This window comes from Medicago sativa, chromosome 6 (assembly GCF_051527215.1).
Source record: "Medicago sativa cultivar Bolivia chromosome 6, Bolivia_mono, whole genome shotgun sequence".
NCBI lineage: Eukaryota > Viridiplantae > Streptophyta > Magnoliopsida > Fabales > Fabaceae > Medicago > Medicago sativa.
In genome coordinates, this window is record NC_140754.1 from 18,579,105 (window position 1) to 18,606,265 (window position 27,161).

The following is a 27,161-nucleotide window of genomic DNA, read 5'->3' on the forward strand; positions in this document are numbered from 1 at the left end:
GGGATGGAGGTAGTAATAGATATAATTAGTCAAAAAAATTAAAAAGGGCCAATTAGTCAAAAAAATTAATATCATAATCAATTATCTTAATTTTTTTTAATTAATTAATGGGTTTTATATTTAGAGAGGGGTGTAATATTACAATATTATCCCCCATACTCTCCAATTGATAAACTCTATAAAACCATGAAAACCAATCAAGGAAACACATAAAATAAAAGTTAGAAGAGAAACAAAACAAAATGACTCAATACACCTCTCTCTTGTTTGTACTACTTATTCTATGTATTGCCTCATCCAATTCAGCCAAAGTTGTGGAAGTAGATGTCATTTGCAAAGAACCACTCAAACCTTCATTTTGTTCACAACTTCTCAACTCAAAGCCTGGTGGAGCAAAAGGTGTAAATCTTGTTGATCTTGCACAATACACAATGGATGTACTTCATGCCAATTTGACAAACTCAGTGAACATGTTCGAAGAATTGATTCGACACACAAGTAATAATAAGACAAAAAACCACTATTATAATTGTGTGCAAGATTTGGGTCCCTATGGTCATGGTGCCCTAGCAATGCTTCGTGATGCAGAATTTTATTTGAAGAGAGGTGGGTATACATAGGGGTGTTCGCGGTTCGGTTTGGATCGGTTTTGAGGCAAAACGTCATCCGATCTAAAATAAAAATCACATGCGGTTCGGTTCGGTTTAGATGACTTTTCTAAAAAAATCCAAACCGATCCGATCCAAATAGATGCAGTTTAATTTGGATCGGTTTTTGGATATCCGAAATGCAAAATATAAATTTTTTTATTTACATTTTTTAAAGAATGTAATTTTTTTATTAATATTAATATTACACGAGTACAATAAAATAATAGGTTTGATGTAAAATCTATTAAAAAATAAAAATTATATTATGAAAATTGTCGATTATTTTTGAAACATATGAAGTAATAATAATATAGATTAAATTAGTGCAATATATAAGATTAAAAACCAACAAGGAACATAATAATGCAATATGTAATACTAATAAAAGAATAAATAAGTATTAATATTCACTTTTGCGGTTCGGTTCGGTTTGGTTCGGTTTTGCAAAAGTGATCCGAAATCCGATCCAATCCTAGCGGTTTTTACAAAACAACATCCAAACAAATCCAAAAATATTCGGTTTTTTGCGGTTTTCGGTTTTTTTGGATCGGTTTGCGGTTTTATTTTGGTTCGGTTTGGATTTGAACACCCCTAGGTATACACATGTGGCTGGATTTGCGGCTGGTATAATGCAAGATATTCTTAATTGTATTAATGATGATAGAAAGCAATATCATGATAACTCTTTAGTCTCAAATTATGTTAAAGATACTCGACAAGTTGGTCAAGTTCTTGAAATTATATCAAAATACTTAAATCTTGGATGATAAATTAGTTTTTTTAAGGTAAAATAAATTGGTTTGTTTTGTACCAAAAATAAATTGGTTTGTTTATTGAAGTTGTTTCTTAGTTTTTTTTTTGGTTTAATTTCACTTTTGTCCCTCTAAGTCTAAGTATCATGATTGTGCAATTATAGTCTCCCTCTATTTTTTTGAGAGATTTTGGTCTCTTATGTTTCGCCTATTTTTTATTTTTTATTGGTAGCCCTCTCGATTTTTCACTCCAAATTATGCTAAGATGACATCAACTATTGATGTGACACTAACTCTCATAGCTTGTGAAAAATTTCTTTAAATCTTAAAAACGTCAAAGGGTTTGAAACCGTGATTAAGGATTTCATTTACTCTCCCGTGCGAGTTGATGTTTAGCGTTTTTTATTATAACATTGAAGGGTTACATGTTAATATTTAAGAGACTTGGATGTCATGTCAATAAATGGCATCATCTCATGTATAAAGTTTTTAGGGAGTTGTGAGGGAGACTTTGTACCAAATTACAAAGAGGAAGGAAGAAACATAAAGGGTGAAAATCATACAATGGCGAAACTTAACAGTAAAGATTTTTTACATAGAGTTGTTTCTTCGACTCTTTTATTCCATGGTCTTACGGTCTGCTTTGCAAGGTCCTTTCACGAGTTTATTGCAGATAGTTTCCATTGCATAAGCTCATATCATTAAAATATAGTTGTTTTTGTATTAGTTTAATTTTCTCATGAACATACATAAAGCATTTTTTAATTAAACCATTTTTATATTGTAACAAACTATATTTATCTTGTTAAAAAAACTTGAAAAAAAAAATTTCTTCACCTATTCTTTATTTTCAGTTGAGACACTAATATTTGTCTTGATTCTTGCAAGTTTAATACTAAGCACTGTTAGAACAACACCATTTGACTTCTTTACAAACAATTATTTGCACTAATCATTAGCACTAATCCTTATTGATCGTAATTGACTGTAGAATGCAATTAAAATAATAGATTCATATCTAATACTAATAAATTCACTCACATACTTTTAATTCAATGAAAACTATAAAACAAAGCATAAAATCAAAATGGAAAAGACAAGAAAAAGAAGAAAAACAACACAAAATGATGAGACATAAAAGAGCAAATATTGCTACATCTAGGCAAAAACAAAAGATCAATTTGAATAAATGAATATCGTTTATTTTTGTAAAAAAAAAAAAAAAACAAATATTACTACATCTAGGCAAAATTACTTTAAGTGTAATTTATCTTGTTTAATCCTTTTTTTTGGTATTTTTTTACAAGAAAACTGACTAGTTTGCAATTTACAAGTTAAAAAAAGCTTAATAAAAATCAATCAACAATTTAAAAGTTTAATCATAAAAAATAGTTGTTTTATAATTTATTAATAATCTACAATTAGTCAATTCTATTTAAATTAATAATTTTATTAAAACTCTACAATTAGTCAAAAAAAGTAATTAATACTCTACAATTTAATAGATAATTTGTCAAAAAAACTAAAAAGAGACAATTAGTAAAAAAATTAATATCATAATGAATTATCTTAATTTTTATAATTTAATGGGTTTATATTTAGAGAGGGGTGTAATATCAAAATATTATCCACATACTCTCCAATTGATAAACTCTAAGGAAAACACACATATAAGTTAGAAGAGAAACAAAACAAAATGACTCAAGACACCTCTCTCTTGTTTGTACTTCTTCTAAGATGACATCAACTATTGATGTGACACTAACTCTCATAGCTTGTGTAAATTTTCTTTAAATTTTAAAAACGTCAAAAAAATATGAATGGGTTTGAAACCCTAAGGATTTCATTTACTCTTTCTTGTACGAGTTGATGTTTAGCATTTTTTTTATTTTAATATTAAAGGAATACATGTTAATATATTTAAGAGACTTAGTTACGTCATTAAACGGCATCACCCCAATGTAAAGCTTTTAGGGAATTGGGAGGGAGATTACGTGACAAAGGAGCAAAAACATAAGGTGTTAAAATTGCACAATCGCGAAACTTAGGAGACTAAATGTACAATTAAGGTTTTTTTGCGGAGAGTTGTTTCTTCGACTATTTTTTTTAATGGTCTTATGGTATATTTTGCAAGGTTCTTTCACGAGCTTTATAGCAGATAGTTTTTAACGTAAAAGCTCATATTATTACCAGACAATCCATATCTGCGTGCCATGGAACTTGACAGTGAGCACAAAATAGCCCATGACAAGAAGGGCATTCACAACTTGTAAGTTGTAACATTCTCTGCCTCTTTTGTCATTCACCAATAAAAGAGAACAATTCTTATAAGGACAATAAATTTTTTGCTTCAAAGATATTGAAGACTCGTAAATTGCAGATTCCCATTCAACTATAGCCTGTTTAGGGAAAATGGATTGCAAATTTTCTGGTTTCAGTTCGAAAGAACATTCTGGATTCAAACACCATATCAAATTGGTTGATTCACTCTATCTTTCTTTGAAAACAAAATCAAAATAAACTCAAAACTGCATCATCATCATCACAGTAACCCTACTTTATGCGTCTAAATTCAAAATCGATATTAATGTAACAAACTATGAAATTACATCAAAATCATCTATAGAAGCAATGGAAGAAATAGATGATCAGGAAAATGAGAGATACCTAAGATATTTGAGAGAGACGGGAAGGAAAATGTGAGACAAATGAGAGAAATGATTCTCAAGCGTTCAAAAGAGAGGGAAAATTAACCAACTCCTCGTATTTTTTAAGAACTTGAAAATCATTTTTTTTTTTCTTACCGAAGTTTGAACCAGGACCTTGCATATATTACGCATTGTCCCTACCAATTAAAAGCTAAGCTCACGAGAAATTGAAAATCATTTTTAACATAAGAGAAAGAATATCATTAAATTATGATGTATATAATTTTTCAACCATATAAATTGTTGTGAATTCGTTGTGAAAACCACACCAATAATAAAACTGATGCGTGGAGCAAATTAATACCAAGCAATCAATTGAAGTGGATGGCAAAAAAATAATTCAAACAAAAATAAACAGCAAGAGATAAAGAAAGAAGAAGAACACAAGAATCTGTTTACCCAGTTCGGTCTAATGATGACCTACTCTGGGGGAGAGAGCAGCTCTCCGTTCCACTATAATGATATGAGTTTCTTTACAAAGAGATTTTGAAGGTTACAAGAATTAGTCTTCAAACCTAACTCTACCCTCAGTCCCAGCCTCTTCCCGTGACCCAGAGACTCAATCCTAATAGTGCTTTGTTCAAGGTGAATCAAAAACAATCCCAACCCTAGTGTTGTTGCCAAGAGAATTTCTCTATAAACCCTAGATTGTTTGTTGGCTTCTAAACCTTGTTTTTCTACACCCCATAATCATCTGATACAAGGTTTATATTTATAGTGGAAAGCATCCCTCAAAAAACCAAACGGAACAGAACCGGCCCATGAAAAAACCGTTTTTTTAACTTCTGCAGCGCAACAAATCGGGCCCCGATTTATACCATTCGGGCGCCGATTTTTACAGTATCACAGGCCTTCAGAATTAGCTCAAAATCGGGCCGTTCGGGCGCCGATTTTGACAGTTCCAGGATGCATCATTTTTGAGTCATTTTCCAACAATTATCCACCTTGACTCCAAAATGGTGATGATGCCAATTTAACCATCAATCACCTTGCTGCTCTCTCCAACCTTCATCTATGCTTCAATGAAGTTAATCAAGTCCAAGCAATGCTTGAACCTTGATCTCGGTAATGATTTGGTGAACATGTCTGCTGGATTTTCTTCCGATGCCACTTTCTCCACCATGATCTCCTTTGTCTCAATCATGTCTCTAACAAAGTGCAAACGAATGTCAATGTGCTTTGTTCTTTCATGATAGACCTGATGATTTGCCAAATGAATGGCACTTTGGCTATCACAATGTATCTTCACACACTCTTGACTAATCCCCATTTCTCCAATCATACCTTTCAACCATATGGCTTCCTTGACCCCTTCAACAAGGGCTATGTACTCTGCTTGAGTTGTTGAAAGAGCTACAACTGATTGTTGATTTGCCTTCCAAGTTACTGCTGTACCGAACAAAGTAAACACAAATCCTGATAAAGATTTTCTAGTGTCTACATTACCTGCATAGTCCGCATCCACATATCCCTCCAAAGCATCCCTTCCTGGTTGTGACCTTGTATACTTCAGACCACCTTTCAAAGTCCCATTCAAATATCTCAGAACCCACTTCAAAGCTTGCCAGTGCACTTGACCCGGATTTGCCATAAACCGACTTATCACACTTATTGCATAGGATAAGTCCGGTCTACTACAAACCATACCATACATGATGCTTCCAACCCCACTTGCATAGGGAGTACCCTCCATCTTGCTTTTCTCTTCATCGGATTGAGGACACTGCTTTATTGACAACTTTGTGTGATGACCAAGAGGAGTGCCAACGACCTTAGAATCTCTCATTCTGAACCGCTCCACCACTTTCCTCAAGTAACCTTGCTGAGATAAGAACAGCTCACCTTTGTTTCGGTCCCTTATGATATCCATACCAAGTATCCTCTTTGCATTACCAAGATCCTTCATCTCAAATTCATCATTCAATCTTTCCTTGAGCTTCTGAATCTCTTGCATGTCAGAACTTGCCATAAGAATATCATCTACATAAAGGAGAAGGTAGAGAATGACTTTCTCATTCCTCCTCATCATGTAAACACAACTATCATAGTTGCTTCTCACAAAACCAGCCTTTACTAGGAACTCATCAAACCGACGATACCACTGCCTTGGACTTTGCTTCAACCCATACAAAGATTTCTTCAACAAACACACTTTTGTATTATCTTCCACGAAACCTTCTGGTTGTTGCATATAGATAGTTTCTTCCAACTCTCCATGTAGAAATGCGGTCTTCACATCCATTTGTTCTAACTCAAGATCATACATGTTAACAATTGCCATAAGTACCCTTATAGAACAATGTTTTACCACCGGTGAAAAGATTTCATTGTAATCAATCCCTTCCACCTGAGTAAAACCCTTTGCTACAAGTCTTGCCTTAAACCTTGGTGCTTCGACCCTTGGTATACCTTCTTTCTTCTTAAACACCCACTTGCTTCCCACTACCCTTTGATTCTTAGGTAATGAAACAAGTTTCCAAGTCTGGTTCTTTTCCAATGAAAGCATTTCCTCATTCATTGCCTTCAACCAATCCTTGCTTTCGTTGCTTTCTAATGCTTCCCTGAAGTTCTTTGGTTCCGAGTCTTGCAATTCTTCAGCTGCATTCAAAGCATAACAAATGAGGTCAGCATAACCGTATCTAACAGGTGGATTAATTTGTCTCCTTATCCTATCTCTTGCTAGCTGATAGTCAGGATCAATTGTTTCTTGGCCTTCACTCTCATCAGGTACTGGAGTCTGATCCTCCTCTTCCCTTTCATCAGTGGTAGGCTCCACCTCAAACTGAATTTTCTCTACCCCCGTTTCTGAACTTGTATCCAGGTCTTTGCACTTCATCCCCATACGAGTCTCATCAAAAGTAACATCCCTGCTTATAATAAATTTTGATCCTCCAGGTTCCATCTTCCACAGTCTGTAACCTTTCACACCTTCAGGATAACCCATGAAAATACACTTCACAGCTCTAGCATCAAGTTTGTCCTGTCTCACATGAGCAAATGCTAAAGCTCCCAAAATTTTCAAATTAGAGTAGTCTGCCGGTCTCCCACTCCAAACCTCCATAGATGTCTTAAGATCTATCCCTGTTGATGGACATCTGTTAATCAAATATGCTGCAGTACTAACAGCTTCTCCCCAGAAACTCTTGGACAGTCCAGCTCCCAACAACATACACCTCACACGCTCCAACAAGGTCATGTTCATTCTTTCAGCAAGACCATTCTGTTGAGGTGTGTATGCCACGGTTCTATGCCTCTTTATACCCCGTTTCCTGCAAAACTCATTAAACTGCTCTGAAACAAACTCCAGGCCATTGTCAGTTCTCAACACTTTCAGTTTAGTTCCAATCTGATTTTCTATAAGTGTATGCCATTCTTTAAATTTTTCAAAAGCGTCACTTTTATTCTTCAGAATGTATACCCATACCCTTCTAGAAAAATCATCAATAATAGACATGAAATATGAACCTCCCCCATGAGTTTTAACTGATGCTGGACCCCAAAGATCCGAATGAACATACTCAAAAGGCCTACTAGATTTATGCACACCCACCCCAAACTTCACCTTGTGTTGTTTGCCTAATGTGCAATTATCACAGAAATCTAGTTTGTTCAATTTTTCATTCCCTAGCAAACCTTGTTTAGCTAGCTCAACTAAACCCCTCTCACTGACATGACCTAACCTCAAATGCCACAGTTTAGTTATGTCCAGAGTGTCTACACTAGCAACCGATGCATGACCTATAACAGTGGAACCATCTAAAATATATAAACCATGTATTTTAGACCCTTTAGCTATAACTAATGCACCATGAGAAATTCTCATCATACCACGTTCAATTCTAGTACAATATCCTAGACCATCAAACATGCTTATAGATATTAAATTTCTCTTAAGTTCAGGAATATACCTCACATCCTTCAAAAGGAAATCACGGTCATCAAACATTTTGAGACGGATAGTACCCATACCTTGAATTTTGCAAGCCTTATTGTTACCAAGGCGAACAACTCCACCTTCTTTCAGCTCCAAAGTTTCAAAGTACTCCTTTCTCGGACAGATGTGATAAGAGCACCCAGAGTCCAAGACCCAACCCTTTTCAGGTTCCCAACTTGTCACAGTTAGTGCTCCAGCACTCTCATAACCTTCCTCTTCACTTGCAATCTGAACGGATGGATTACCACTTCCATTGCCCTTTCTCTCCGGACAATCCTTCTTGAAGTGACCATAGTTGTGACAAAGAAAACATTTGTACTTTGTTTTATTATCACCACCCTTTGGCCTAGACTTTGACCTGGAATTCTTGCCTTTCCCCTTTCCTCTGTTTTCACTTCTCCCCCTTGAGACATTCAAGCCTTCTCCACTATCATCAACCTTCAACTCTTTGAACTTGGTCAACTCTTTGGTTCTCAAAGCTGCTTGAACTTCCTCCAAAGTGATAGTGCCCTCTTTGCCATAAAGCATAGTATCCTTGAAATTCTCAAAGGACCTAGGTAAAGCACACAGTAGGTGTAAGGCTTTATCCTCATCTTCCAGATTTACATCTATGTTCGCCAAATCATCAATAATCTTATTGAACTCCGTCAGTTGCTCCATTATAGGTTTTGACTCCACCATCCGGTAAAAGTAGAGTTGTTGTTTCAGACATTGTCTATGTGCCAAGGACTTGGTCATGTACAATGAATCAAGTTTATTCCACATAGACACAGCAGTAGTCTCCCTTGATACTTCTCTCAACACCTTATCACCAAGACACAGAATGATAGCACTGACCGCTTTATCATTCATCTCCATCTTCTCAACAGGTGTCAGATGCGCAGGCATCTGTGCTTCTCGCTTCAATGCTTCAACACACTTTTGTTGAATTAGAATTGCCCTCATCTTTACCTTCCACAACCCGAAGTCGTTACTACCGGTAAACTTTTCAATATCCCACTTCGAACCCATGATACCTGGTTATTGATTTGACCTTTGCCCCACGGTGGGCGCCAATTGTTGTGAATTCGTTGTGAAAACCACACCAATAATAAAACTGATGCGTGGAGCAAATTAATACCAAGCAATCAATTGAAGTGGATGGCAAAAAAATAATTCAAACAAAAATAAACAGCAAGAGATAAAGAAAGAAGAAGAACACAAGAATCTGTTTACCCAGTTCGGTCTAATGATGACCTACTCTGGGGGAGAGAGCAGCTCTCCGTTCCACTATAATGATATGAGTTTCTTTACAAAGAGATTTTGAAGGTTACAAGAATTAGTCTTCAAACCTAACTCTACCCTCAGTCCCAGCCTCTTCCCGTGACCCAGAGACTCAATCCTAATAGTGCTTTGTTCAAGGTGAATCAAAAACAATCCCAACCCTAGTGTTGTTGCCAAGAGAATTTCTCTATAAACCCTAGTTTGTTTGTTGGCTTCTAAACCTTGTTTTTCTACACCCCATAATCATCTGATACAAGGTTTATATTTATAGTGGAAAGCATCCCTCAAAAAACCAAACGGAACAGAACCGGCCCATGAAAAAACCGTTTTTTTAACTTCTGCAGCGCAACAAATCGGGCCCCGATTTATACCATTCGGGCGCCGATTTTTACAGTATCACAGGCCTTCAGAATTAGCTCAAAATCGGGCCCCGATTGCACAGTGTTCGGGCGCCGATTTTGACAGTTCCAGGATGCATCATTTTTGAGTCATTTTCCAACATAAATGAAAAACTATTATGATATGTATAGTTTTTCAACTTGAATGATTTTTAACCATAGTTTATACTTTTCTTAAAAACCTAATGAAAAATCTCTAGATTATTTATATCAAAATCACTTATATTCTAATCAATAACAAACGGGTCCTTATTCTCTCCACCTCACGTCTTTTTTTCTTCTAGAACAAATGTGTCTTTGTGCTATGTTTGGGTTCATGGAATAAGATAAAATGAAATCATTCACTTAACTTACAATATTACTTATTATCATGTTTGTCTTATATGTTGTATCACCAATCTTGTTTCTTCTCTTATATAAGAAATTATTACTTAGTCATATTTGCAAATAAAAAATTATAAGAGAAAATGATTAAATAATGTTAGATATGATACCCCCAGACTCCATTTTGAAATACGAATTAAAATGCAATAGTTTAGACTATAAATACATATATCATATATTGTTTATCTTCAATTCTCCCTTTGATAATATCGTGTGCTACACAGTGGAAAAATAGTATCATTGTCTGGTGTCTTAGTTTCTATGAAATGTATTTGTCAACAGTAATATTTATAGGGGTGAAGCAATGTCACGTACACAATGGAATCAGTGTATAACGTCTACAAGACACTATGATCATAGAAGAAATGAAGCAAAATGGTTATTCAAGACAATGATACAAGTTGGTGATGTAATGTCAATAATCACAAATTGCTTTGCTACCGAACCTTTTTCAGAACGGCAATTATAAAATTGATTTAATCATAATCGTTAAAAAAAAAAATCTAAATACTATTGAGAGAATCAAAATTAAGAGTGTTGAAAATCTTATCTTATTTTACATAATACTCACTTTTTTATTCAATACAATTTATATATGAACTTGATCACTTTATGTGGAACACATTTTTAAAGTGTAGTGTTCACGATAATTTCATTCAATAAAAAACAAATTTTAAAAAGTTAGAAAAAGAGTTTCATAGCACTCATCAATAAAAGTTAAAGCAAAAGAGAGGTATTTTATAATACCTCATAGAGAACAATCATAATCATAATCATCATCAATCAAATCATCATCAATTCAATCATCAATTATTTTATAATACCTCATAGAGAACAATCATAATCATAATCATCATCAATCAAATCATTCAATCAAATCATCATCAATTCAATCATCAATTATTTTATAATACCTCATAGAGAACAATCATAATCATAATCATCATCAATCAAATCATCATCAATTCAATCATCAATCAATGTCAACAACAACTCTCCATTTGCCAGCATTCGAACCTGTGACATGAAGGTAATGTTTTCACACAATTACCATACAGACCAGGCGATGCCAGCAGTTGATTCTGCATAGTTTACTTTTAAATTGTGTAAAAAAACTTAGACCAAACAACAGTTAACCAATTAGAACGTTCTATTGATATTCATCAGAATTATTATTATCTTATTACATTTCAGCTAAAGGTTTATTTCATAAAAAAAAAACAAGCATAAAATGTATTGATACCGACCAAAAACAAAGACACACTAACAAAAAAGGAGGCAATTATGGTTAACTTAATTGATAAAAAGTCAATTGGTTCATAAAATAGTTGGTTCAACTTTTATTGTTCGATCTCTTTTATTGTTCGATCTCTTTAGTTGATGATTTGTAAATACTTCTTTTAGTATAAAAGAAAATTAAATAAAAAGAGAGTTGAAACATAATTATGTTTCTTGTCAATGTACTTGATTAATAGGACCCTCATATAAAGTATTGACCGTTGTATTTGTCTCTTAATAAATCAATGATTATTTTTTAACTTCGCAATTATGGTCAAATCTTTTAAATTCACCATGCTTTCATTATCTACCATAAAAGATGTAACTCAAACATATACATAATCGAAAATTGAAGTCCACGGTTCTCTTTGTCCTTGCAACTACTAGTGTCTATCAAAGTTGTCCACAGTAGAAGTTGCTTATTTGTGAAAAGTGCTATCAGAAATACAAGAACCTTGTTTACCAACAATTCATGCATCTCTTCAATTATTGCAAAAAAAATCTCAATACTAAGATAAATGGAATTGTGGAAATGAGTTGAGGCCTAATGCTTCAAATCCTATGTTTGAAAAATAAAAATGATGTGTAGAGCAAGATAAAATAAAGACATGTTTGGATTCATAACACATTTACTTAAACCAAATGTTGCCATAATGCCGCGGACAAGTGGAGAAGACCGATAAAATGAAACACTAAATCAAATTGATGAGGGAAGTAGTTAAAGCACTTTGAAACAGTTCTCCACAGCAACAGAAATCAACAAGGGCATTGAATCATCAAGAAGCATACAAAATCCAAATTTTGAAGCCTATGAAATTTCTATAGATGTTCCCAATGCTCTCTATTACAAATTATGAAATGCATCTTTGGGATGAATATTTTTAATATCTTAATCTGCATCCATTTCTTCGAGAGCTAATTTAGCTGCTGTCTTGGCTTCTTCTAGAAGCTCCTCTGGAACCTGCACACGATTAATTTCGTAGCACATAGATAGATTAACAAGCAGCAAAAATAACCAAAAACTACAATTCTATGCAAAAACTTGAATGCATTTCGACAGGGATTGTGGTAATAACCATAAACATAAAAATATGAACCGACAGAATTAAGAGTCGCTTTTTGATAATTTCAGAATGACTGAAACCAATACAAATCAAACAGATGAAACAAATGTGGATGCTATGCTGTGTAAATTCCTTATATAAGTAATTAAAAGAAAAGTATGTCATTGCATAAAAGTAACTCAAATTACACCCTGCCTTACCTTTTCATGTTGACGGTTTGATTCATCGCACACCCAGCTCATTTCGAGTTCGAAATCTTTATCCTTTGCCTCGTCATGAACTCCATATATACTGCATTTGCACAACAGATAATTGTAAAAAGTATAGTAAGTTTCACATTAAGAATATAATAAGTAACAACAAACACTGGCAAGAATCATGCTCATAGTCACACAATTCGCGGTTCTTTTGGTACGTGGTACGAATTCGGGTACGCGGTACGCCAACTGTCAAAGAATTCGGTACGCGGGGGTATACAGAGCCGGTTCGCTATTTGGTACGTTAGCGTACAACATTGAATATGGTAAATTAATAAAACTAATTAGTTTTAAAAATATATTAGAAAATATTAATTTCATTAATAAAAATTAAAGAACCATACAAAATTTTTTTTTTTTTACCAATCCACATGTAGTTAAATTAATTTTTTTTTTAAGAAATGTAGTTAAATTAAATAATAAATAGTTCTTGACTTCTTGTGAATAGTGAAAGGCTTCCTTGTAAACTGAAAAGGTGTAAACGTGGTCTTTGTTAGGTGAATAGTAATGATACTTAATTGAACCCAATTTTTTATTTATTTTTAAATAAAAAAGAAGATAAATCTTTCTCTTTCTTAACCCGTTTATCTTCTTCTCTGTAAAAAAAGAATTGCCCTGTTCATCTTCTTGTTTCATCTCTTTTCAGTTTTTCTTTCTCCACTAATTTTCACTACCAACTTGCAATTAATCACATAATGGTAGAAACTGAGCATCAAATTCACCCTTTCCTTCACCCTAATTTGGGGTTCAAATCTGCAAAATGAAAAAACTGAGATTTTTTACGGGATCTCTCTTCAATCTTGCTGGTACGCTGTTTTCCGCGAATTCCACACGAATTTGGACGAACCAGTTCGCAAAAGTACCGCGAACCGGTACGTACGAACCAATTCGCGGTTCCTTGTTAGGGTAACGAATTCTGTGACTATGATCATGCTACTTACATCTTAGCTACTTCAATAACACCTTGTCGGCAGGTCATATCCGCAAGCTTCAACTTTTCAATCTCCCTGCAAAGACATTCACAAGATAACATTGTAAAACAAAATTCTGATATGGACGCTGATAAAGTGCAGTGCTAAGAAAGAAATCACCACAGAAGAGTTATATTTAATTAACAAAAAAAAAGGAAAAGTACACCATCCACTGAACAATAATATAATAACTGTATTCGAGAGAGATGAATGTAATGTGACGTTTCATACAACAATTGAACCTTTTCTCGCTAGGTAGGATCAATTAAATGCACCATTTACCAAACGACGCCATAGTTCCTTGTCATGGCTTATGTCCAAAGAATGTCCAAATCAACTCTCAATCTCGCTTAACAAGATAACCTGCAGTTTTTCTTAATCTCTCCCTACTTATTGAACTACCCTCCCTTTGTTCAACACTTATTACCAGTATTTTTTATATTTATCGATATATAAAAATTCAATTTTATACCATACTACTGCCCAAAAAAATGATGGGGCCGAGTTAAACAAATAAAATTATTCAAAGTTGTGCACATACTTAAACCAAAATATTGTGTTTTAAGTTTGTACCCTCCCTAAAACACAACGGCAGCAGCCTCATACGGGACAAAACTTGCACTTCAAAAGAAGAGCCTCTAAGGTTTCAAAGCGCACAAGTAGGTTGAGGCATGAACAAAGAACATGGACTGTACCAGAGAAGGGCTGAGGAACATATTATCAACCATTCTAATAAGTATCTTACATATAAGGTGCATAGACATAGTAACACTCGAAGTAGTCTCAAAAGTTAGCCTTCAGCAGCTGATTCTCAAAATTTATAAACAGAGATCCCCATGTAACCGGAACTCAGTAGTTATTTGATAACATGGAACATTTTTATATAGAAAATGAATATTATTTACAGAAAGCAAAGGATAAAGTACAGCGATGAGAACATATTGTCCCTAACATAGACAGTAATTAAAAGGAAACCACAATTATTGTTCATAGCTGTATTATATATCCACTTACGTTTTCGCAGCCTGTCTGCCCTTCCCGATTGCAGCACCAAAATACCTCTGAAAAAAATGCCAATACAAACAAATCAGTACAAATAAATTCACATGGAACTTAAAAAAAAAAAACCACTGTAGCTCAAGACACAATTAAAAGTCTAGAGATTGCTATGAAATAATGTAAACTTACATAGGAGACACCAGAAGGCTCGACCATGTACAATTGTGGTCCATCTCTGTCGTAACCACCTAGTATGACACCACATCCAAAAGGTCTGCAGCACCATTATAAATCGTTTATTAATATGAAGTATCCCACACGTGTTAGGATAGAACACTTATTACATACAAATACAACAACTGTACCTGAGCCACCAGTATAATGTGCAGAGGTGCACGTAACTAGCCACACGATCAGCAAGTTCCTTGACAGGAATAGGATCACCGTACACGCTGAAAAGAAACATAACCGGAATAAACATTCGTCTTCTCAAAACAATTACAAGAACCTCAGAATAATGAGATCATTATACTTCAAGTTACACAAAACAGTGTCAACATGATAATGACTGCAAACACTGTGTATATCATGAACTTCAGAAATTACTTAATTACTTTGTTGTCTCTTGCTTTGGCCATCAATCATCAAGCAGTGTTTTACGATTAACAGAAAAATTTAGCATGCTCATTAAATAATACACCTATTTCAAGTTTCACGAAACCTTCACCTCTATTTCAAGTTATCAAATTTTTATCACCTCAAACATGTTGTCTTAGTTTGGACAAATAACATTTGGTAAATTTTTATCACGAAGTGAGTCATGTCAAGCCTTTAGATAGCAATCGTGTTTGGCAATAATAAGTAATAAAAAAGGGAAACTATGATAATCTTTAGAGTTAAAAGGGGCTTATACTAACCTAAAATAATTTGACATGTTCTTTATTTCATATTTTTGAAATAATAAGATTGTTCAAGGGTGGCCAGAAGGCTGAATCAACACACAGGGTTTCAATATAATATAATAGTTCTAATTTCCTAGCTACTACCGTTTTTTTCCTCGAGGAATACATCAGTAAACAATGGGAAAAATACTGATAATTTGGTTACTTTCCACTATATGGTTCTTATTAATCCATAGAGCAAAGAGCACAGCCGTGAATCGTTTAAAATTTGGTCATTCTATATAATATGTAGGTATCTTACAATAGAACTAAGTATCCTTACGCTAATCCCATAGAACTACTAAGGTCCAAAACATATAAACACACGCTGGTACAGACCAAAAACCTTAGAACCCTGCTTCTACTAAATGCTACTTATCGAAAAGATCATTCAGTGATAGAGTACATGAAGTCTATGTGTTCGCTTCGCAAGACTCATACTCCTTCACAATCTTTCACTTAGACATAGATTACTCACACCACTTCAACACTAGCAATTAAAAAACAAATGCAAGTATATCACATCTCTTTCTGGTCATGACGAAAATAACAGCAAATAGCTAAAACAACCAAACGAAAGACAGTAACAAGATGAGTGAGCAAAATGTAAATAACAAAGTACCATTCCAGAGTGGCGATGAACGGCGTGAATTCTTCTATTGGAACCCGAAAGCATCATTTTCGAATGGATAAGCTTCTCGACACCCTAAAATCAACGAAAATTGCACAAAAGTTAACAAAAAATTCAAAAACTAAAAAGGAAACCCCAAATTATTAAGGAACATTTCATCAAAACTTACCAAAACAATTCCATCCTTAGTATCGACATGCGTGTCAGTGTCGTATTTGACGTATGTGCCTGTGTTCGTGCTTCGTAGTTTTCATACATCATTTCACCTTAGTTAATTCGTTCTTTCTTTCTTTAAAAACAAGATCAACTATAATATAAACCTAAGTAACGTCAGAATACCTAAATATTAAACAAATTAGGAAAAAGAAGCAAAGTTCATATCATTTTTCACCTATGTAGCACTGACGTTTGTGATGAAAGATGTGTCGGGATCCGACGCGTGTCAATGTGCAACATCGATACGATACTGACACGCATGGTTTTATATATACAGGTCCGTTTCCGCAAAAACGACAGCAACATTAAGGTTTAGGTTGTGGCCGTTACCGTTTTTCTCCGTTTTAACATAGTCAACAAGAATTACAGAAACGGACGCGACAAAACACTGTTAGAGTGAATAAGGAAACTTTATTTCAAAAGTGAGACTCAATTATGTCAAATTTTACACTTTAACTGCCGTTAAAACCCGACTCTAACCAACCAGTCCCATGAGATAATAGAGATATCATATATTGGTTTCTTGTATTGAAATGTGCTATCATATAGTATCATTGTCTGGTGTCTTAGTTTCTATGAAATGTATTTGTCAACAGTAATATTTAAAGGGGTGAAGCAATGTCACGTACACAATGGAATCAGTGTATAACGTCTACAAGACACTATGATCATAGAAGAAATGAAGCAAAATGGTCGTTCAAGGCAATGATACAAGGTCATGATGTAATGTCAATAATCACAATTGCTTTGGTAATAGAAAGACTTCATCAAACAATTATTAATTTCCTAGTCCACCATGGATCATATGCTTTCAAGTGACGGTTATAATGTTGCCATAATGGCATGGACAAGTGGAGAAGACTAATAAAATGAAACACTAAATCAATTGATAAGGGCAGTAGTTAAAGCACTTTGAACCAGTTTTCAATTAAGATGGACCAAATGAAACACTAAGACAATTATAAAATTGATTTAATCATAATCATAAAAAAAATCTAAACACTAACTATTGAGAGAATCAAAATTAGGAGTGTTAAAAATCTTATCTTTTTTTGCTTAACACTCACTTTTTTATTCGATACAATTTATATGAACTTGATCACTTTATGCGGAACACATTATTAAAGTGTATAGGCTTCACGATAATTTCATTCAATAAAAAACAAATTTTAAAAAGAGTTTCATAGCACTCATCAATAAATATTATTCAAACATCCTTAATAATTCATTTTCTTTAATTATATTCAAATAAAAAATAAAACATTTAATCTATCATTTTAGTTGTAAGTACAGTAAAGCAAAAGAGAGGTATTTTATAATACCTCATATATGAGAACAATCATCATCATCATCAATGTCAACAACAACTCTCATTTGTCAACAACAACTCTCATCATCATCATCATCATCAATGTCAACAACAACTCTCCATTTTGCCTTGCCAGCATTCGAACCCTTGCCAGCATTCGAACCTGTGACATGCGGTGGCATTTAGGATGGGTGAGGGAAAGAATTTCCCACCATAGGAAAGTATATTCTGGTCATTAGATTTAAGAGGAACATTGATCTTATAATAGTCTTCTCACACTAGATTTTTTTTCACTGTCTTCTGCCACCATTATCCTGTCTATGTATCACGCCTTTTCCCAGAAACCATGGTTCCAACAAACCATAAGCTCTACACATGAACAGTCTATTTTTCCCTTTGGCTGAAAGTATTTGACGTCTTCATGGCATAACTATAAATTATGGCTTTTCAATTTCATCTCCTTCCTTTGTTATATCAATCAAATTAAATTATAGAAATCATTAATGGACACAAAAATTGAATTCAATTTAAACTTTCAACCGGTGACAAAAACTGTGATAAATTTAACAATTCGTTGTTGTTGTTGAAGGTAAAGTGGAAAACTAATGTGTTTTAAAACTTGCTTTTTTGGTTTGATGATCGAAACTAGATCCGAAACAGCGTTCTTTACATGTCCATGTCACCATGGCAACCTCACAACGGTGAAATCCTCTTCGACTACGTCATCGCTCTCGTCTTCATCCTCGTCGCCTGTTTCGACCTCTGCAACGGCGCCTCCGTCGTCGAAGTTTACCGCCTTATATCCAATACGACATCTCCGGTGTTCCGTTTGAATATCGTATCGCTAGAATCAATCACCATGCCGCTTCTCTTTATTTCTCTCCTCATGCTGATCTCTCTCACACCATTCTTCTTATTCCTCTTCGTGAACTCAATATGTTTTTTGTTCAAGGTTTTCGATTTTCTTCTACCCTTTTTTTTCTTTCAAATTAACTGTCAGTTGTTTTTGTTGAGATTTAACTGTTGTGAATGATTTTGACGTGGAGTATAATTTTGAATCATGGAAGTTATGAATAGTTTTTGTGAAACTGTTAAAAGTGCTATGAATTATTGGGAATTTTCTCTGGGTTGTTTGCAAGTTGTGAGGTTGAAGACAATGGAAAAAAAATATAGTGTGGAGAGTCTATGGTAAGATCTAAAATCTAATGGTCAAAATCTATTTTCCTATGGTGGGAAACTCTTTCCCTCACCCACCCTAAATGCCACCGTGACATGCAGGTAATGTTTTCACACAATTACCATACAGACCAGGCGATGCCAGCTAGGCATGGCAACAGAACCCGTACCCGCGGGTACCCACCCGAACCCGCCCCGATTTTGACGGGGAAAATCCGCTTTGACTGGGTTTGGGTTTGGGTTTGGGTTTTCCCCGATTTTAAAGGATGGGGGTGGGGCGGGTAATGGGGAAACATGTACCCACCCCGAACCCGTCCCCGAACCCGCCCCGATTATATTAAATTACATAATTACCCCTATTTTAACTTGTATATTTTATATAGGTGAAATATTAGCTAGTGGCGTTACTTCCCTCTTTGAAGATGGTCAATAGTATTTTGAGAAAAGAGAAAGAAAGAAGACTACATTGGTGGTGGCAGCTTATCTAGGTACTTTTGTTAGCAATTTCAATGAACAATGATTTTTATCTACTTAGTTAGCAATTTCAATGAACAATGATGTAGAATATTTTTGGTTATGTGGTTGTTTTGATGGCAGTTTTGGAATATTGGTTTGGTTATGTCGTTGTTTTGATGGTAGTTTGGAATACTCTTATCTACTAGTACAATATTATGTCGTTTTGATAAATTTGATATTGGTTTTGATAATTTGGATTACGAGTTGTATGGTTGCTGCACTTTATTTGAAATAATTTTTTTGTATGTTCGAACGAATTTTGGGTTCATGATATATGTTCTAGTTTGGGCCAAGGGATTATGTTTATTAAAAATCTGAATCCACTGCGGGTATGGGGGCGGGGCGGGGATACCCGAACCCATTTGGGATGGGGTTTGGGTTCAATTATTCATCCCCGTTGGGGTACGGGGCGGGGAACGGGGCTTTATCAGGGAATTGGGTTTGGGGATGGGGTAGGTAAAAACCGTCCCCGCTCCGCCCCATTGCCAGCTTATGAAAAAAAGTTTATACATATAAATAAGCTTATGCACTTTGAAACATTTACAAAACGACGGACCAAATGCTTCCAAGTGATGGTTGTTATGGTGAACATAAAAGATCGAACAATTCTTGCATCTCTTCAATTATTGCAAAAAAATCTCAATACTAAGATAAATGGACTTGTGGAAATAAGTTTAGACGTAATGCTTCTAATCCTGTGTATGAAAAATGACAATGATGTGCAGAATAAGATAAAATAAAGACATGTTTTGTTTCATAAAACATTTACTCAAACCAATCGTAGCCATACTGGCATGGACAAGTGGAGAAGACCGATAAAATGAAACGCTAAATCAATTGATAAGAGCAGTATTTAAAGCACTTTGAAACAATTCTCCACAGCAACAACAGAAATCAACAAAGGCATTGAATCATCAAGAAGCATACAAAATCCAAATTTTGAAGCCTATGAGATTTCTATAGATGTTCCCAATGCTCTCTATTACAAGTTATGAAATGCATCTTTGGGATGAATATTTTTAATATCTTAATCTGCATCCATTTCTTCGAGAGCTAATTTAGCTGCTGTCTTGGCTTCTTCTAGAAGCTCCTCTGGAACCTGCACACAATCAATTTCATAGCACATAGATAGATTAACAAGCAGCAAAAATAACCAAAAACTACAATTCTATGCAAAAACTTGAATGCATTTCGACAGGGATTATGGTAATAACCATAAACATAAAAATATGAACTGACAGAATTAAGAGTCGCTTTTTGATAATTTCAGAATGACTGAAACCAATGCAAATCAAACAGATGAAACAAATGTGGATGTTATGATATGTAATGAAACAAATGTGGATGCTATGCTGTGTAAATTCCATATATAAGTAATTAAAAGAAAAGTATGTCCTTGCATAAAAGTAACTCAAATTACACCCTGCCTTACCTTTTCATGTTGACGGTTTGATTCATCGCACACCCAGCTCATTTCGAGTTCGAAATCTTTATCCTTTGCCTCGTCATGAACTCCATATATACTGCATTCGCACAACAGATAATTGTAAAAAATATAGTAAGTTTCACATTAAGAATATAATAAGTAACAACAAACACCGGCAAGAATCATGCTACTGACATCTTAGCTACTTCAATAACTCCTTGTCGGCAGGTCATATCCGCAAGCTTCAACTTTTCAATCTCCCTGCAAAGACATTCATAAGATAACATTGTAAAACAAAATTCTGATATGGACGCTGATAAAGTGCAGTGCTAAGAAAGAAATCACCTCAGAAGAGTTACATTTAATTAACAAAAAATGAAAAGTACACCATCCACTGAACAATAATATAATAACTGTATTCGAGCTACTGTTGCTGAGAGATGAATGTAATGTGACGTTTCATACAACAATTGAACCTTTTCTCGCTAGGTAGGATCAATTAAATGCACCATTTACCAAACGACGCCATAGTTCCTTGTCATGGCTTATGTCCAAAGATAGTCCAAATCAACTCTCAATCTCGCTTAACAAGATAACCTGCAGTTTTTTCTTAATCTCTCCCTACTTATTGAACTACCCTCCCTCTGACAACACTTATTACCAGTATTTTTTATATTTATCAATATATAAAAAATCAATTTTATACCATACTACTGCACAAAGAAATGATGGTGCTGAGTTAAACAAATAAAATTATTCAAAGTTGTGCACATACTGGAACCAAAATATTGCGTTTTAAGTTTGTACGCTCCCTAAAACACAATGGCAGCAGCCGCATATGAGACAAAACTTGCACTTCAAAAGAAGAGCATCTAAGGTTTCAAAGCGCACAAGTAGGTTGAGGCATGAACAAAGAACATGGACTGTACCAGAGAAGGGCTGAGGAACATATTATCAACCATTCTAATAAGTATCTTACATATAAGGTGCATAGACATAGTAACACTCGAAGTAGTCTCAAAAGTTAGCCTTCAGCAGCTGATTCTCAAAATTTATAAACGGAGATCCCCATGTAACCGGAACTCAGTAGTTATTTGATAACATGGAACATTTTTATATAGAAAATGAATATTATTTACAGAAAGCAAAGGATAAAGTACAGCGATGAGAACATATTGTCCCTAACATAGACAGTAATTAAAAGGAAACCACAATTATTGTTCATAGCTGTATTATATATCCACTTACGTTTTCGCAGCCTGTCTGCCCTTCCCGATTGCAGCACCAAAATACCTCTGAAAAAAATGCCAATACAAACAAATCAGTACAAATAAATTCACATGGAACTTAAAAAAAAAAAACCTGTAGCTCAAGACACAATTAAAAGTCTAGAGATTGCTATGAAATAATGTAAACTTACATAGGAGACACCAGAAGGCTCGACCATGTACAATTGTGGTCCATCTCTGTCGTAACCCCCTAGTATGACACCACATCCAAAAGGTCTGCAGCACCATTATAAATCGGTTATTAATATGAAGTATCCCACACGTGTTAGGATAGAACACTTATTACATACAAATACAACAACTGTACCTGAGCCACCAGTATAATGTGCAGAGGTGCACGTAACTAGCCACACGATCAGCAAGTTCCTTGACAGGAATAGGATCACCGTACACGCTGAAAAGAAACATAACCGGAATAAACATTCGTCTTCTCAAAACAATTACAAGAACCTCAGAATAATGAGATCATTATACTTCAAGTTACACAAAACAGTGTCAACATGATAATGACTGCAAACACTGTGTATATCATGAACTTCAGAAATTACTTAATTACTTTGTTGTCTCTTGCTTTGGCCATCAATCATCAAGCAGTGTTTTACGATTAACAGAAAAATTTAGCATGCTCATTAAATAATACACGTATTTCAAGTTTCACGAAACCTTCACCTCTATTTCAAGTTATCAAATTTTTATCACCTCAAACATGTTGTCTTAGTTTGGACAAATAACATTTGGTAAATTTTTATCACGAAGTGAGTCATGTCAAGCCTTTAGATAGCAATCGTGTTTGGCAATAATAAGTAATAAAAAAGGGAAACTATGATAATCTTTAGAGTTAAAAGGGGCTTATACTAACCTAAAATAATTTGACATGTTCTTTATTTCATATTTTTTAAATAATAAGGTTGTTCAAGAGTGGCCAGAAGGTTGAATCAATACCGATATAATAGGTCTAATTCCTAGCAACTACCGTTTTTTTCCTTGAGGAATACATCGGTAAATGATGGGAAAAATACTCATAATTTAGTTAACTTCGTAATCAAAACAAGGTTAAGTTATTTTCAACTATATGGTTTCTATTAGTCCATCTAACTTTTATAGCAGCATCAAATTCAATCACAAAGATGGTGTATTTAATCAGTAAATATGATAAAATAATGTACATGTTTAGGTCAAATAAAGGAGGATCTGCAAAAGTAGTTGCAAGCAAATGGAGCAAACCTGTCGTAGTTGGTTGCTTCAGACTTAGCCCTAGCAACAATTTGCCTTCCATCTGCAGCTAATCCTGCTACAGCCTAGAATTGAAAAAAGATACGTATATACATTAAAATACGTTGAAGTATCGTAACAACTAGAATGTCACACATCGTCAAATAAAAAAAACTAGAATGTGACATGTGACAATGTAATCTAAAGAAAACTACTTATGCAAAATGTATCAACAATGCAATTCTTAAACTACAGTACATTGGCTGCTTAATGCAATTCCCCAGGTGCTCACAGAACTTAACTGCGTTATATTATATTGGTCATAGAACCGCGATTATTTCAGTGACAATGCTGATATTGACATTGAACATAGAACAAAGAGCCCGGCCATGAATCGTTTTCAAATTGGGTCGTTCTATATAATATGTAGGTATTATACAATAGAACTAAGATTGCTCATGCTTATCCCATAGAACTACCAAGGTAAAATACAAATAAACACACTGGTACAGAACAAAAACCTTAGAACCCTGCTTCTACTTAATGCTACTGATCGAAAAGATCATTCAGTGATAGACTACATGAAGCCTATGTGTACGCTTCGCAAGACTCATACTCCTTCACAATCTTTCACTCTTAGACATAGATTACTCACACCACTTCAACATTAGCAATTAATAAACAAATGCAAGTCTATCACGTTTCTTTCTGGTCAAGACGAAAATAACAGCAAATAGCAAAAACAACCAAATGAAAGACAGTAACAAGATGAGTGAGCAAAATGTAAATAACAAAGTACCATTCCAGAGTGGCGATGAACGGCGTGAATTCTTCTATTGGAACCCGAAAGCATCATTTTTGAAGGGATAAGCTTCTCGACACCCTAAAATCAACCAAATTTGCACAAAAATTAACAAAAAAATCAAAAATTAAACACGAAACCCCCAAATTATCAGAATAACAATCTAGATTAACTTACCAAAACAATTCCATCCTTGCATCTGATCCCAATAACAGTCCTGCAACAAAGTTTCAAATCTAAGATCACTAGCTCAAAACAAAACCAAACAAAAACCCTCAATTCCAATTCTTAAAATAAAAACTACATTTCATCAAAACCCTTAATTCCAATTCTTAAAATAACTAAAACCTTTAATTAATAATTTAAAAAAATCAAAAAATCTGAATTAAAAATCAAAGATCACTAGCTCAAAACAAAACCAAACAAAAACCTTAAAATAAAACTACATTTCATCAAACCCCTTACTTTCAAATCTCAAACGAACGAAAACCCAAAACTAGTATCTAAAAAAGTTTAAAAAATATGAATAAAAAATCGAAGTTCACTACCTCAAACCTAAAATAAAAAACTGCAGGTTACCAAATCTTAAAATAACAAAACCTATAATGCATATTACAGAACATTGAAAATCACTAGCTCAACAGTCAACACCAACAACCAAGCCTTTTCCTACTATGTGGAATCGGCTACATGTATCAAATTATGCCATAATGTTCTATCATTCACCAAATTTCGGTCCAACACATTAATTTCCAAATCTTTCCTAACAGTTTATCTTATAGATTTTCTAGGTTTTCCTCTGCCTCTAGTTATCTACTATCCTCCATCTGATTTACTCTCCTTACTACACAATATATACGTCTTCCCTCTACATGTCCAAACCCCCTAAGCATATTTTCCACTATCTATCAAAAATCACTAGCTCAAAACAACAATAAAAAAAATAATAATAATATATAAAAACAATTTTTTTTTCAAAACCCTTGATTCCAATTCCTAAAAGAAACAAAACCCATTATTAATATCTAAAAAAATCGACAAAACATGAACTCAAAATCGAACAACACTAGCTCAAAACAAAAACCTAAAAATAAAAATTCAATTGCTTCAAAACCCATAATTCCAAATCCAAAAACAACCAAAACCCATTATTAACATCACAAAAAATCGACTGAAAAACCAAAACTTGATTCGAAAAGTTGTAAATATAAACCCTACCCACTATTGTCGACAGCTTTGGCAGCGTATTCGATCTGGAAAACGCGACCATCAGGAGAGAAGGTAGTGACTGATAGATCGTAGCCTGTTCCAATGCTGCTCATGATTGCTGAATTTGATTTCTTCGATTTCGATTGATTTTGAGTGAAGAAGTTGTGAGAAGAAAAAGAAAAAGAAAAAGGAAAATATAAAGAGTTTGCTTGTTCAAGAGTTTAAGATGCAAGTTGGGTCGGATCGGGTTTGGATCTAACATGGGGATGGGTTGTTAATATGGATAGTTTCTTCCTCTTTGGGTATAGTTTTTTTTTGGCTTAATTAATGATTTGGTCCCTTAAGTTATTTGTTGGTTACATTTTGGTCCCATAAGTTATTAACGTTACAATTTGGTCCCTTAAGTTATTTGTTGGTTACATTTTGGTCCCATAAGTTATTAACGTTACAATTTGGTCCCTTAACTTATTTTTTGGTTTCGTTTTGGTCCCTTAACTTATTTGTTGGTTTCGTTTTGGTCCCATAAGTTATTAGAGTTAAGGGAGTAGTTTGGGACCAAAACGAAACCAACAAATAAGTTAAGGGACCAAAACGAAACCAAAAAATAAGTTAAGGGACCAAATTGTAACGTTAATAACTTATGGGACCAAAATGTAACCAACAAATAACTTAAGGGACCAAATTGTAACGTTAATAACTTATGGGACCAAAATGTAACCAACAAATAACTTAAGGGACCAAATCATTAATTAAGCCTTTTTTTTTTCCAATAAAAGTGATTAAAAAATATATCTGCTGAGCTGGCATGCCATATCAGCTTTTTTTAATGAACACTTACTAAAGCGGTAATGATGTAAAGATTTACAAACTTAAAAAAGGATCTATTTGAAATTAAAAAAACTAACTTAATACAACATTTGAATCTATTTTTTAATGTTAAATTTGAATTAAATTGAATCCGATGATAAGCGAGTTAATTTGGATTGGATCCACGGATCGTTATAAAAAAACCACAATAAGAATATATAATAATTCTATTATATTCTATTTTTCGAAAATTTTAACATTTAGACATTTTTGCACAATTTCTATTGTGCTTAACTGTATATAGAAATGTGATGAGCTTAACTCAACTGGTATGGACAATGCATACCAAAATTGTATGTAGAAATAGATATCAATTTCAGTATATATGATCAAATATTTTTGACAATTGTTCAGAAGAATTTGATTTTGATTATCGGTTGGAACAATTCTCAAATAGACTTTAATTACCTCCTTACCAAACTCCGGATTATTAAGTCATCCTTTTCTAATAGTGTCCAATGTGCTGTTCCTATTTTAACGTGATATAACTTTCTTTGAAGAAATGCAGGGTTTGATTTGAATCATCTAACTGAATGAAGTTAACTAAGTGAGGGAGTCTTTCAAAACAAAACAAAAAAAACTACGTGAGGCAGTGGAAGTTTATGACATTGCAAGAGACTTGTTATTTATCTGACATTGGAAGTTTATCCCCAAAAATAAAAGTAGAATTGCTCAGTTTGCATTTTTAATTGACTATATTTTAAAATCAAACAGATTAGTATCTCTATTACAGTGTCAAAATTAACAACAGTATAAAATTAACAAAATTATAATTTCTTATTACTATGTAGACCACATCGTGTTCTTCCTTGTTTCTTACTAATAGTCTTGACCTGAACAAAATCGTTCTTGCTTATAATGTTTACAAAAACAGTTTTGTGATTTGGAAGCACATTTTCATCATGTAAC

At 34.1% G+C, this 27,161-nt stretch overlaps 2 protein-coding genes and 1 long non-coding RNA gene across 3 annotated transcripts; 1 reads left to right on the forward strand and 2 right to left on the reverse strand.

Annotated features, from left to right (window-relative positions):
• The first annotated feature begins 227 nt into the window (after positions 1–227).
• Positions 228–1,472, forward strand: LOC146913431 (uncharacterized). The gene is made up of 2 exons (XR_015015926.1): positions 228–610; positions 1,246–1,472. It is a non-coding gene; the product is annotated as an uncharacterized LOC146913431 (long non-coding RNA).
• A 10,575-nt stretch (positions 1,473–12,047) lies between these two features.
• LOC146913432 (proteasome subunit alpha type-3-like) lies at positions 12,048–15,189 on the reverse strand. The gene is made up of 6 exons (XM_085716680.1): positions 15,024–15,189; positions 14,848–14,932; positions 14,674–14,720; positions 13,630–13,695; positions 12,632–12,722; positions 12,048–12,328 (listed from the first exon to the last, which is right to left on the reverse strand). The coding sequence occupies exons 1-6, from the start codon at positions 15,137–15,139 to the stop codon at positions 12,257–12,259; spliced, it is 477 nt and encodes a 158-aa protein (XP_085572806.1). The 5' UTR covers positions 15,140–15,189; the 3' UTR covers positions 12,048–12,256.
• A 5,074-nt stretch (positions 15,190–20,263) lies between these two features.
• Positions 20,264–25,540, reverse strand: LOC146913433 (proteasome subunit alpha type-3). The gene is made up of 10 exons (XM_085716681.1): positions 25,395–25,540; positions 24,354–24,393; positions 24,174–24,257; positions 23,387–23,460; positions 22,470–22,556; positions 22,294–22,378; positions 22,122–22,168; positions 21,069–21,134; positions 20,880–20,970; positions 20,264–20,546 (listed from the first exon to the last, which is right to left on the reverse strand). The coding sequence occupies exons 1-10, from the start codon at positions 25,496–25,498 to the stop codon at positions 20,475–20,477; spliced, it is 750 nt and encodes a 249-aa protein (XP_085572807.1). The 5' UTR covers positions 25,499–25,540; the 3' UTR covers positions 20,264–20,474.
• Positions 25,541–27,161: the final 1,621 nt, after the last annotated feature.

Bases quoted from the DNA above. Each gene is read 5' to 3' on its own strand.
- LOC146913432 (XM_085716680.1), bottom strand. From the start codon at position 15,139: ATGTTTATTCCGGTTATGTTTCTTTTCAGCGTGTACGGTGATCCTATT. The intron at 14,721-14,847 runs GTAAGTTTACAT...CATTTTTTTCAG, and splicing joins AGCCTTCTGGTGTCTCCTAT to AGGTATTTTGGTGCTGCAAT. The intron at 12,329-12,631 runs GTAAGGCAGGGT...AATCGTGTGCAG, and splicing joins CAAACCGTCAACATGAAAAG to GTTCCAGAGGAGCTTCTAGA.
- LOC146913433 (XM_085716681.1), bottom strand. From the start codon at position 25,498: ATGAGCAGCATTGGAACAGGCTACGATCTATCAGTCACTACCTTCTCT. The intron at 24,394-25,394 runs GTAGGGTTTATA...ACTTTGTTGCAG, and splicing joins AAAGCTGTCGACAATAGTGG to GACTGTTATTGGGATCAGAT. The intron at 21,135-22,121 runs GTAAGTGGATAT...ATGTCTTTGCAG, and splicing joins GGCAGACAGGCTGCGAAAAC to GGAGATTGAAAAGTTGAAGC.